Below are 14767 nucleotides of genomic sequence, written 5' to 3' on the forward strand. Positions count from 1 at the left end.
AGATCCATTACAACATACTACTCGATATAGATCCATTACAACATACTACTCGATATAGATCCATTACAACATACTACTCGATATAGATCCATTACAACATACTACTCGATATAGATCCATTATAAAACATACTACTCGATATAGATCCATTATAAAACATACTACTCGATATAGATCCATTATAAAACATACTACTCGATATAGATCCATTATAAAACATACTACTCGATATAGATCCATTACAAAACATACTACTCGATATAGATCCATTATAAAACATACTACTCGATATAGATCCATTACAACATACTACTCGATATAGATCCATTATAAAACATACTACTCGATATAGATCCATTACAACATACTACTCGATATAGATCCATTATAAAACATACTACTCGATATAGATCCATTATAAAACATACTACTCGATATAGATCCATTATAAAACATACTACTCGATATAGATCCATTATAAAACATACTACTCGATATAGGTCCATTACAACATACTACTCGATGTAGATCCATTACAACATACTACTCGATATAGATCCATTATAAAACATACTACTCGATATAGGTCCATTACAACATACTACTCAATATAGGTCCATTATAAAACATACTACTCGATATAGATCCATTATAAAACATACTACTCGATATAGATCCATTATAAAACATACTACTCGATATAGATCCATTATAAAACATACTACTCGATATAGATCCATTATAAAACATACTACTCGATATAGATCCATTACAACATACTACTCGATATAGATCCATTATAAAACATACTACTCGATATAGGTCCATTACAACATACTACTCGATATAGATCCATTACAACATACTACTCGATATAGATCCATTACAACATACTACTCGATATAGATCCATTACAACATACTACTCGATATAGGTCCATTACAACATACTACTCGATATAGATCCATTACAACATACTACTCGATATAGATCCATTATAAAACATACTACTCGATATAGATCCATTATAAAACATACTGCTCGATGTAGATCCATTATAAAACATACTACTCGATATAGATCCATTATAAAACATACTACTCGATATAGATCCATTATAAAACATACTACTCGATATAGATCCATTATAAAACATACTACTCGATATAGATCCATTATAAAACATACTACTCGATATAGATCCATTATAAAACATACTACTCGATATAGATCCATTACAACATACTACTCGATATAGGTCCATTACAACATACTACTCGATATAGATCCATTACAACATACTACTCGATATAGATCCATTATAAAACATACTACTCGATGTAGATCCATTACAACATACTACTCGATATAGATCCATTATAAAACATACTACTCGATATAGATCCATTACAACATACTACTCGATATAGATCCATTATAAAACATACTACTCGATATAGGTCCATTATAAAACATACTACTCGATATAGATCCATTATAAAACATACTACTCGATATAGATCCATTATAAAACATACTACTCGATATAGGTCCATTATAAAACATTCTACTCGATATAGATCCATTATAAAACATACTACTCGATATAGGTCCATTATAAAACATACTACTCGATATAGATCCATTATAAAACATACTACTCGATATAGGTCCATTATAAAACATTCTACTCGATATAGATCCATTATAAAACATACTACTCGATATAGGTCCATTACAACATACTACTCAATATAGATCCATTACAACATACTACTCGATATAGGTCCATTACAACATACTACTCAATATAGGTCCATTATAAAACATACTACTCAATATAGGTCCATTACAACATACTACTCGATATAGATCCATTATAAAACATACTACTCAATATAGATCCATTATAAAACATACTACTCGATATAGGTCCATTACAACATACTACTCAATATAGGTCCATTACAACATACTACTCAATATAGATCCATTACAACATACTACTCGATATAGATCCATTATAAAACATTCTACTCGATATAGATCCATTACAACATACTACTCGATATAGGTCCATTACAACATACTACTCAATATAGATCCATTACAACATACTACTCGATATAGATCCATTATAAAACATTCTACTCGATATAGATCCATTACAACATACTACTCGATATAGATCCATTACAACATACTACTCGATATAGATCCATTATAAAACATACTACTCGATATAGATCCATTACAACATACTACTCGATATAGATCCATTATAAAACATACTACTCGATATAGATCCATTATAAAACATACTACTCGATATAGGTCCATTACAACATACTACTCGATATAGATCCATTATAAAACATACTACTCGATATAGATCCATTATAAAACATACTACTCGATATAGATCCATTATAAAACATACTACTCGATATAGATCCATTATAAAACATACTACTCGATATAGATCCATTATAAAACATACTACTCGATATAGGTCCATTACAACATACTACTCGATATAGATCCATTATAAAACATACTACTCGATATAGACCCATTACAACGCACCACTCGATATAGATCCATTACAACGCACCACTCGATATAGAACCATTACAACGCACCAAAAACATACTACTCGATATAAATCCATTATAAAACATACTACTCGATATAGATCCATTACAACATACTACTCGATATAGATCCATTATAAAACATACTACTCGATATAGATCCATTACAACATACTACTCGATATAGATCCATTACAACATACTACTCGATATAGATCCATTATAAAACATACTACTCGATGTAGACCCATTACAACGCACCACTCGATATAGATCCATTACAACATACTACTCGATATAGATCCATTATAAAACATTCTACTCGATATAGGTCCATTACAACATACTACTCGATATAGATCCATTATAAAACATACTACTCGATATAGATCCATTATAAAACATACTACTCGATATAGATCCATTATAAAACATACTACTCGATATAGATCCATTATAAAACATACTACTCGATATAGATCCATTACAACATACTACTCGATATAGGTCCATTACAACATACTACTCGATATAGATCCATTACAACATACTACTCGATATAGATCCATTATAAAACATACTACTCGATGTAGATCCATTACAACATACTACTCGATATAGATCCATTATAAAACATACTACTCGATATAGATCCATTATAAAACATACTACTCGATATAGATCCATTATAAAACATACTACTCGATATAGATCCATTATAAAACATACTACTCGATATAGATCCATTATAAAACATACTACTCGATATAGATCCATTATAAAACATACTACTCGATATAGATCCATTATAAAACATACTACTCAATATAGATCCATTATAAAACATACTACTCGATATAGGTCCATTACAACATACTACTCAATATAGGTCCATTACAACATACTACTCAATATAGATCCATTACAACATACTACTCGATATAGATCCATTATAAAACATTCTACTCGATATAGATCCATTACAACATACTACTCGATATAGGTCCATTACAACATACTACTCAATATAGATCCATTACAACATACTACTCGATATAGATCCATTATAAAACATTCTACTCGATATAGATCCATTACAACATACTACTCGATATAGATCCATTACAACATACTACTCAATATAGATCCATTACAACATACTACTCGATATAGATCCATTATAAAACATACTACTCGATATAGATCCATTATAAAACATACTACTCGATATAGGTCCATTACAACATACTACTCGATATAGATCCATTATAAAACATACTACTCGATATAGGTCCATTACAACATACTACTCGATATAGATCCATTATAAAACATACTACTCGATATAGATCCATTATAAAACATACTACTCGATATAGATCCATTATAAAACATACTACTCGATATAGATCCATTATAAAACATACTACTCGATATAGGTCCATTACAACATACTACTCGATATAGATCCATTATAAAACATACTACTCGATATAGACCCATTACAACGCACCACTCGATATAGATCCATTACAACGCACCACTCGATATAGAACCATTACAACGCACCAAAAACATACTACTCGATATAGATCCATTATAAAACATACTACTCGATATAGATCCATTACAACATACTACTCGATATAGATCCATTATAAAACATACTACTCGATATAGATCCATTACAACATACTACTCGATATAGATCCATTATAAAACATACTACTCGATATAGATCCATTATAAAACATACTACTCGATATAGATCCATTACAACATACTACTCGATATAGATCCATTATAAAACATACTACTCGATATAGATCCATTACAACATACTACTCGATATAGATCCATTATAAAACATACTACTCGATATAGGTCCATTACAACATACTACTCGATATAGATCCATTATAAAACATACTACTCGATATAGATCCATTACAACATACTACTCGATGTAGATCCATTACAAAACATACTACTCGATATAGGTCCATTATAAAACATACTACTCGATATAGATCCATTATAAAACATACTACTCGATGTAGATCCATTACAAAACATACTACTCGATATAGGTCCATTATAAAACATACTACTCGATATAGATCCATTACAACATACTACTCGATATAGATCCATTATAAAACATACTACTCGATGTAGATCCATTACAACATACTACTCAATATAGATCCATTACAACATACTACTCGATATAGATCCATTACAACATACTACTCGATATAGATCCATTACAACATACTACTCAATATAGATCCATTACAACATACTACTCGATATAGATCCATTACAACATACTACTCGATATAGATCCATTACAACATACTACTCGATATAGATCCATTATAAAACATACTACTCGATATAGATCCATTACAACTCGATATAGATCCATTACAACTCGATATAGATCCATTATAAAACATACTACTCGATATAGGTCCATTACAACATACTACTCAATATAGATCCATTACAACATACTACTCGATATAGATCCATTATAAAACATACTACTCGATATAGATCCATTACAACATACTACTCGATATAGATCCATTATAAAACATACTACTGGATATAGATCCATTATAAAACATACTACTCGATATAGATCCATTATAAAACATACTACTCGATATAGGTCCATTACAACATACTACTCGATATAGATCCATTATAAAACATACTACTCGATATAGATCCATTATAAAACATACTACTCGATATAGATCCATTATAAAACATACTACTCGATATAGATCCATTATAAAACATACTACTCGATATAGGTCCATTATAAAACATACTACTCGATATAGATCCATTACAACATACTACTCGATATAGGTCCATTATAAAACATACTACTCGATATAGATCCATTATAAAACATACTACTCGATATAGATCCATTACAACATACTACTCGATATAGATCCATTATAAAACATACTACTCGATATAGATCCATCATAAAACATACTGCTCGATGTAGATCCATTACAACATACTACTCGATATAGATCCATTATAAAACATACTACTCGATATAGATCCATTATAAAACATACTACTCGATATAGATCCATTACAACATACTACTCGATATAGATCCATTATAAAACATACTACTCAATATAGGTCCATTACAACATACTACTCAATATAGATCCATTACAACATACTACTCGATATAGGTCCATTACAACGCACCACTCGATATAGGTCCATTACAACGCACCACTCGATATAGATCCATTACGAAACTACCACTAACTTCCTTCATACAAGCATGGTAACCACAAATTCATCTGACTCCAGGTACGTGGAACAGAATCTCCCAGTATCCCTTTAAGACAGAGTGAATCCAACTTCATGCCCCCCCCCCCCCCAACCAATTTAACACCTGACATAACTCTATGAAACATTAATGTGAAACAGGTGCATCCCACTCACTCACTTAGTAAAAGGTGAACAGCTCCACAGTGATCGTCCCAGAGAACAGGTTCTGTCACTCTGCTGGGACTGACCTAGCTTTGCCCTGAAGGGGAGACGCTGAGCCTAAATGCAGTGATTAGGCCAAATGCTAACTTCATGCATGGTTTAACAGTGAGAATATATACCCAGTCTCTAAACATGTGGAAAGTCATGCTTTGTCAATCTGATTTAACCTAGGCCAAGAGAGAAATGTCTCCTGTCTCATGTTACAACAACGAGGCTAGAGCAATATTCTGTAGTGACTTTTTGAAGCGTGTGAATCTGCAAGCTACCGATCAAGATTTGGATCCAAGAAGAGCTGGGTCGTTATCAATTTGAAAGGAAAAAAATATGCGCTGCCAACTGGAGACAACCTGAACTTATCCAACCGGAGTTAACTCCTCCTCCTACCCATTCCCTGTCGACTCAACATGACCCAAGTGCCTCTTCCAGGAGGAACCCATTCCCTGTCGACTCAACATGACCCAAGTGCCTCTTCCAGGAGGAACCCATTCCCTGTCGACTCAACATGACCCAAGTGCCTCTTCCAGGAGGAACCCATTCCCTGTCGACTCAACATGACCCAAGTGCCTCTTCCAGGAGGAACCCATTCCTTGTCGACTCAACATGACCCAAGTGCCTCTTCCAGGAGGAACCCATTCCCTGTCAACTCAACATGACCCAAGTGCCTCTTCCAGGAGGAACCCATTCCTTGTCGACTCAACATGACCCAAGTGCCTCTTCCAGGAGGAACCCATTCCTTGTCGACTCAACATGACCCAAGTGCCTCTTCCAGGAGGAACCCATTCCTTGTCGACTCAACATGACCCAAGTGCCTCTTCCAGGAGGAACCCATTCCCTGTCAACTCAACATGACCCAAGTGCCTCTTCCAGGAGGAACCCATTCCTTGTCGACTCAACATGACCCAAGTGCCTCTTCCAGGAGGAACCCATTCCTTGTCGACTCAACATGACCCAAGTGCCTCTTCCAGGAGGAACCCATTCCTTGTCGACTCAACATGACCCAAGTGCCTCTCCCAGGAGGAACCCATTCCTTGTCGACTCAACATGATCCAAGTTGTTGCCACATACACCTCAACAACTACATGTGGGGTAGGATGACACACACACACATCCTGGCACAGAGTCGAGTGGTGACGGCCGTGCCTCCTGGGACAGAGTCGAGTGGTGACGGCCGTGCCTCCTGGGACAGAGTCGAGTGGTGACGGTCGTGCCTCCTGGGACAGAGTCGAGTGGTGACGGCCGTGCCTCCTGGGACAGAGTCGAGTGGTGACGGCCGTGCCTCCTGGGACAGAGTCGAGTGGTGACGGCCGTGCCTCCTGGGACAGAGACGAGTGGTGAGAGCCGTGCCTCCTGGGACAGAGACGAGTGGTGAGAGCCGTGCCTCCGGGGACAGAGACGAGTGGTGAGAGCCGAACCCCCAAGCTGACAAGGTAAAAAATTTGCCGATCTGCCCCTGAACAAGGCAGTTCCTAGGCTGTCATTGTAAATAAGAATTTGTTCTTAACCGACTTGCCTAGTTAAATAAAGGTTAAATAAAAAAATAATGAAAATTGAGAGTATGTGAATTATTCAGCCCTTTGCCCACCCTAAGGAGAAACATGGGATGGGAAACATCATTAACTATTCACAGTAGAGTAAAAGAGAAATGCTCACTAACGGGGATGTAAACAAATTTGTGCCCAACATTTTTGAGAAATAATCTTGTTGTGCATATGGAAAATATCTGGGATCTTCTATTTCAGCTCATGAAACATCTGACCAACACTTTACATGTTGTGTTTATATTTTTGTTCAGTGTACATTGACCATGTTTCCATCCACAGTTTATGCAAGTAAAGTCATAACGTATAAAAGAAAATCTATAATTCATTGCACCTTTTTTTTTCCATCTGGGGCAGGACATCAGAGAGGAAGAGGGAATCCGTTTCTATGGGCTTATTTTGGATCTAAGCTTGTCGCCTGCATTCCCACCTTTGGGGAGGGGACAGGAACATCGTCATTATATACAGATCTCTGGACAGATACACTTTTACGCCTGCTATGTTAGGTTAAATGAGAGAGGAATGTATATAACGACCAGAGGGACAGACAGTTAGTGAAAGTGTGCCTTATCTACTTTGAAGAACTAGTCAAATGATTGTCAGACAGCTCTGCAGTATACTTAGGCAGGCTACACACAGTACATAATGCAGGCACATAGATTAACATTAGATGGTATGGCAGGATGGCTGCTACTGCCTGAACAGAGATGACTATAAAGAATGAAAAAGAATAATGGCAAATAAAAACTAAGTAATAAAACTGAAATATGTTATTATTTCATAAAAATATCAAGTCTTTCTATTGGTTTCTACCCACTGTTGACATGACAGAGACAATGGAATATCTTCAGTGTTTTGGAAATCTAATGTTTGGGCTTTGGAATTTCCATTAAAAAGCTCTAGCCAAAAACAGGCTACACAAAGTGGTAGACACATAGGCCCTACGCGTAGTGCACACAGAAGGGATCGACATTCAGGTACATTTGCGAGTGGCACACCGGGCCAGTGCTAACTGAAAGCTACTGGCCCGAATGAAGAAAATACTGGCCCGGGTCAAGAGCTGACAGGAAAGCAACTGATATGTGCATCATTTCGCAGGTGATTATCATCTTTCATTTGCAGGCCGAGCAAGTAGCCTACAAAGGGTTCATACAGACATTGGTAAGTCTTGCCATTTGAGATGGTGAAGAGTTATTGAGTGGTCACTGTATCATGTTTTAAAACGAGAAACCAAGTTGATGACAACACATGGTTTAACAGCAACCGACTAACGCAATACCCTTCAATTGAAATGACAGGAAACAAACGACAGCCCCTACATCTCTCAAAAAACGGTCAGATATTAAAACACAGAATAATTATATTGAAGCAGTAGAACTTCAAGACTTTAAGGACCATAGCCTAGATGAAATGTCTGATTTTCAAGGCAGGCTATTCCATAATGACGGAATTGCGCGTCGCAAATATTCAACCTAGACTTTTAACTTTTTAAATATATGTTTTGCATACCCATTATTTTATTAGCATTTACTGGTAGATATAACTTGGAACATCTTTCACTGTCGGTCTTACCTCCACCCAACAACAATCTGTTAGCGGCCCCCCTCGTGACAGCGAAGAGACAAATATGACCTTTTAAAAGTTAATTTCCTGCAATTCTACACATTTTGTCATGGGGCAGAGAGCAGAAAATGCAGTTTTACAGCACATTTCCTGCAATGCTACACATTTTACCATAGGGTGGAGGCAAATGTTTTTAATATCATAACAGATGATCAAATGGTCCTAACCCAGGTCGGTAATTTGACCATACTTACTATAAATGTAGCTAGTTGGCCGCTAGACTAACTTACCAATCAAAAATAAATTGCTGACATGGGCTAATTGAGTGACTGCTGATGCACAACCAAATTGCACCTTGTGTATTATTATTCTAACTGTCAACAGTAAGTTGAGACCCCGATTGAGTTCCTTTTATTGAAATTGGCATCAGCTTAAGGAATCTTTTTTTCATCAATTATATAACCAAGAATAAAAAACACATTGTTAAAATATTATTTTCATTGGCCCAAGCGGGCCACTGATGGGGATGATTGACTGGCCCAGAGGGTTTCCAAAACCTCCCTGTATGTGGAACCCTGACACACAAACACACAATTCCTGTGCCGTTGTTGCCTCTTAAGGAAAATGGTTTATTTACATTACTGTTTTAATAAATCATGATGGCCGCAGTATCGAACCCTGAGTCTTGGCACAAAAGTCACATAAGATGCACTCTTGCCTGAATACAACATCTGCGTGTCAATTTGATATAGGCTAGCTAGCCCATTTCAATAATGGTCTGAATTGGTGCAAGCTTTACTATATAGCCTATGAACACACAACAAGTGCTTGTTCCAAAAAGCTCTACTGTAAAAGTACACAGACAAAAAGAGCTTGTTCCAACTAACATCTGGTGCAAGAGTTAACAAGGCCCACAGTATCATGTCCAGTTGAGTCTAAATCCCCTAGAGAGAGTAGGGGGATGCTTGGCTGAGCTTCAAGCTGGAGATTATGCATCTCTCAGCTTTTAAGTCCTTGTTACCAGTTATGGCCAGAGACTTTAACCCTACCTTTATATACACCACATAGACCTGGGTTCAAATACTATTTGAAACCTTTCAAATACTTCAAGTGTTTGCGCTAGCTTGCCTGGAATCCCAGATGGGCTGTATTTACAGATTTTGGACTATTCCATTGGTCCATTTAACCAGGCAATCCATGATGTCAACTTTTATTTAAACCCAGGTCTGATACAGCAACAAAACACAAGGCTCATCAGCTGTTATAAAACTAGATGAAGGAGCGGTCTGTCAGTCACAAGACTGTCATCTGTCTCAAGTAAAGCCCTCTAGGCTCTGGCTGGCTGGCAGGAAAATATAACATGGTACTTTACTGCAGGCTCAATCCCATCCACGTTGTACACAGTTCAGTTCAGACAACTTGACCAAGGGAAGGAAGTGGAAGTTAAGGACCTTCCTTATTCTTGTTCTCCATCATGTCTTATCTACAGTGCTGTCACTAATGGTTGTAGTTGGACGATTAACGAGTCAGATGTCACCTGGATTCAAATAGCATTTTAATTATACTTTGAGGTATTGGGGTGAGGTTTGAATTTTCACTTTGGGGACTATTCCATTGGTTAGGCTACATTGCGCAAGAGCGCTCGGTCAAGCACAGCTCCAAGCATTAGAAAGAAAAACAAATAGGTCTAGACTGCTACGAAATGGCTGGATGATAGCGTAGCATAGCAATGTGCTGCTGATGTCCTTATTTTTCAGACTGTCCCCATTTCAATGCCTCTGAGGCTGAAGCTGTTTCTGTCTGTGTTTCTCTAGATCCACTAGCCCGCCTGCCTAGATTGGAAGCAACTGGCAATAATCTGGACTGGCCACCGCAGCAGTAGTTGAAGTCAGTAAGTAGGTAAGGCAGGACCTCATCATATTGTGTACACACACACGGCAGCAGAGCTCCTGTGCTTCTAGTTTCAGAAGATGTTAAAAAGAAAAAAATGCAGAAAACTGTTTCCTATGGAACAATATGAAAGCAGCAACTGACAAACACCAGATTCAAATATCAACTGACCTCTGTCATAGGCCTGCCTTAGTATCCCAAAACCTCAACGATAAAGTATAATTCCTGAGTAAACTCAATGAACCCTTGCTGACGAAGGCAAATACCTCAACAAGCAGAAAATAAGCCTAATGCTTCTGTCAACCATGAGAAATAAAGTTGGGACATTTCTCAACCATCAAGTAGGAGAAACAACACTTAGCTAGGCCAGGTCAGTCACGCCTAGTCACTCCTGGCTGGACACTAACAAACACAACACAGGGGGGCTTTGAACACACAGACACAATCTTCCTAACTATATCTGACCCCTCCCTCCCTTCCTTCCTTCCTTCCTATAAGATCTGCTCATGCCACTGCAGCACACCAAGGCTAGGTTCCAAAAGGCATTTTTGGGACACAACCAAAGAGTCTAGTTGAATGGCTTACTAACTGCCACTATGACTGTGACCAGCTGAATGAGGCTCATTGTCCTCACTGGTCACTGGGGGCTTAACACACACACACACACAACCGTCTTGTTATTTAAGAGGACACTTGGCTTGCCTCTGTTCTCCTCTAAACAACCCAACAGGCATTTCCACTCCAGTGCGGCTCTGTTCTCCTCTAAACAACCCAACAGGCATTTCCACTCCGGTGCGGCTCTGTTCTGTGGTGGTGGTGTTTGTTATGTCCACGGGCAGCCAGGTTGGGGGACAAAATATGGTTCTGTGTAACCACGTTTCCATCCAAAGTCAAACAGTATTTTTTAAAATCACAACAGCTGTGACAGAAACAGGAAGTTAGGGAACAATTTTATAAATGCAGACAGGTCATTTATTCATTCAACATGGTGGGATCTTTTTGTGTTAGTAAAATTAATTATGTGAGAAATGGCAGTGGAAATTATTTTAATGAGCAAATATTGATTTAATAACCATCATATCGAAGTAAACTTGGAGTCACGTGATGATATGGTGTGCGGTCCTCCCACTCTGACTCGGGAAACAATGCAGTTTATTAGGCTAGAGATGAAATAAGTTATGATGAACTTGACAGGGTGGTGAAAGTTGATGGTGATCTTGATGCTCCCTTCCAATAAATATCGAGGGTCTGATTCTGGTGACATGATGATCGATGCTTGACTGCTGTTTGGCAAATACAAATATTCTCGCTCTTATCCATAATAATCTCATTATGTAGACTAGCCTACCCGCACGGTCTTCCTGCACCACATCTGCGAGACGTTGGCTAGAGATCACATGACAAGACCAGAGTAGAAACATTTGCTGTTTAACAAAACAGTTTTTGTAGCAAAACTATCAGTAGAGTTGAAAATGCACTGAAAACACATTGAACTTTGGGTACATAAGCCTTGACTAGAATACAGTATATACATATTAAGTGGGTAAAACCGTTTTTGAACACTATTAAAGTGACTAGTGTTCCATGTCTAGGTACATAGGCAGCAGCCCCAGGGGTGCGTTCGGTTCAACGTTTGTTACGTTGTGTGTGGCAGTTTGTACTGAATGACACGTTTCCCCAAAACAGTGCGCAAGCATTATTTAAAAGGCTTTTGAGGTACGTTTCCTCTGATTTGGTGAGTATGGCCATTAAAAAATAATAATAATAAATTGCAAAACTTGTGCCACACACCATACAACAATCAATCAATCAATAGGCAGACATAATCACACCGTTCTTCAACTGTTTCTGTTTCATTAAACGCTTAACAACGCTCCATCCTACTTAACGCATCCCAGGGACAAACAATGATGTTATAGTGCAGCTGTTGGAGGGATGGGGGGCCTGTGCCACATGTGGCCACACACACAACAAACACTTCCCCGCCACAACTAACACACACACACACACACACACACACACAACAAACACTTTGCCGCCACAACTAACACACACACAGCTCGAGCTCATATTGAGTGTGCCTAAGCAAATGAAGAAGCCTATGTCATTGGTGTGTGAAAAGGTTACTCTCTCAGGTCAAGCCATGCAGAGGGCCGTATGATATCACATCCTGTCCTACGCTACGTTGAGTCATAGCAACATTTTAAATCCTAGAGACAACAGGTGAATGTACTGTATGAATAGGTGATGAGTATCAGTACTGACATTTCATCACAATGACTGTCAAATCATATTGGTCACATACACATGTTTTTCAGATATTATTGCGAGTGTAGCGAAATGCTTGTGCTTATTGTCCCGACAGTGCAGCAATATCTAACAAGTAATCTTAACAATTCCACAACAAATACCTAATACACACATATCCTATGTAAAGGAATGGAATATATACATATATGGCTGTCATATACCATTCTGCAGTCACAAACCCACACAGTGAGAAGCAGGTTGTGCAATGCAGAATTACTCGACTGAAACCCCTACATTCCATTAATTAATACATCCACTGACGGGTAATGTCACCGTCAGTCTCAGGTTAACACAGCAACATACTGGTTCTAGACACCAATCGTGAGTTGATGGTCAACAAGATACATGATTAGCAAATTTAGCAGATGATTCTGACAAGTGTGGCTTTGATATTCAATCGTGGATATGTAAGGGAATACACATTAATCAATTACTTTACATATAGAACAGCTATGAAATGATTGATTTGAATGATTAAACCTAGACTAGGACGAGACCGTCACAGACAAGAGAACCCACGGCCACGGTCGAGCCATTCTCTTTCTACTGTCTGTCAATGCAATGCTAACAGAAAAGGGTTGCTAGCTGGCTAGCCATTCAGACATTACTGGCTGAATATGATTGTGTGTCTATATTAGCTTCAAATGTTGCTATTCACCTTGTACACTAAGATAAACGTAATGCATAGTGCTAATTTGATCGATACCGGTGTGGGTTAGCTAGCAAGCTATATGGTGTGAATTTCAATTCACTCCCCTACGTTAGCCTCATCACCCTCCTTACCTTCCGATAGCTCCAATTCCAACTCCGCCAAATGGTCTCGAACCTCTTTCGGTATACCGGAAAAATCCACGCCACGGTCCGCCATGACGTAAAAAGAATACAACAAAGTGTGCTTTAAGTAAAAACGAAATCTCTTCTATTTCAAAATACTGCCTTCAAAACACGAAATATGCATTTGAATTGAAGTGACAATCCATTGCGCCGACTGCTCCCTCCGCCATAAGAGGGAGAATTCACCAAAGGCAAATATTAACGGTCACGCGATCTCTGTACTAGAATCGCACTAGCGGCATGGCAAATTACTGCACCCAAAACATGCTCTATATCGAGACATACAGTTTGTCCTCCCTCTCGTGTTCATCTAGAGATGTTACAACTGTGTACAATAAAACGGATTATATGGTACAGTTGCATCAGTACAGTTAAATTTATATGACACACTGAAGATAACCTGGGTGAGTAGTCATATACTTATCATACCAACGTTTGGCCTCGCTGGTGTACCATCTCATATGCATCATAGAGCAGACTGTAAAAGCACCCGAT

At 37.9% G+C, this 14767-nt stretch overlaps 1 protein-coding gene across 2 annotated transcripts in view; it reads right to left on the reverse strand.

The window, feature by feature from the left end:
* The window catches only part of LOC110532734 (disco-interacting protein 2 homolog B-A), a 96972-nt gene extending 82466 nt beyond the window's left edge, over positions 1–14506 (reverse strand). For both annotated transcript variants that reach the window (XM_036988801.1, XM_036988802.1), the window contains exon 1: positions 14222–14506. In XM_036988801.1, the coding sequence (XP_036844696.1) occupies positions 14222–14306 (85 nt within the window). In that variant the 5' untranslated portion in view covers positions 14307–14506. The remainder of the gene's footprint in view (positions 1–14221) is intronic.
* Between the last annotated feature and the right edge of the window lie 261 nt (positions 14507–14767).

This window comes from Oncorhynchus mykiss, chromosome 9, assembly GCF_013265735.2.
Source record: "Oncorhynchus mykiss isolate Arlee chromosome 9, USDA_OmykA_1.1, whole genome shotgun sequence".
NCBI lineage: Eukaryota > Metazoa > Chordata > Actinopteri > Salmoniformes > Salmonidae > Oncorhynchus > Oncorhynchus mykiss.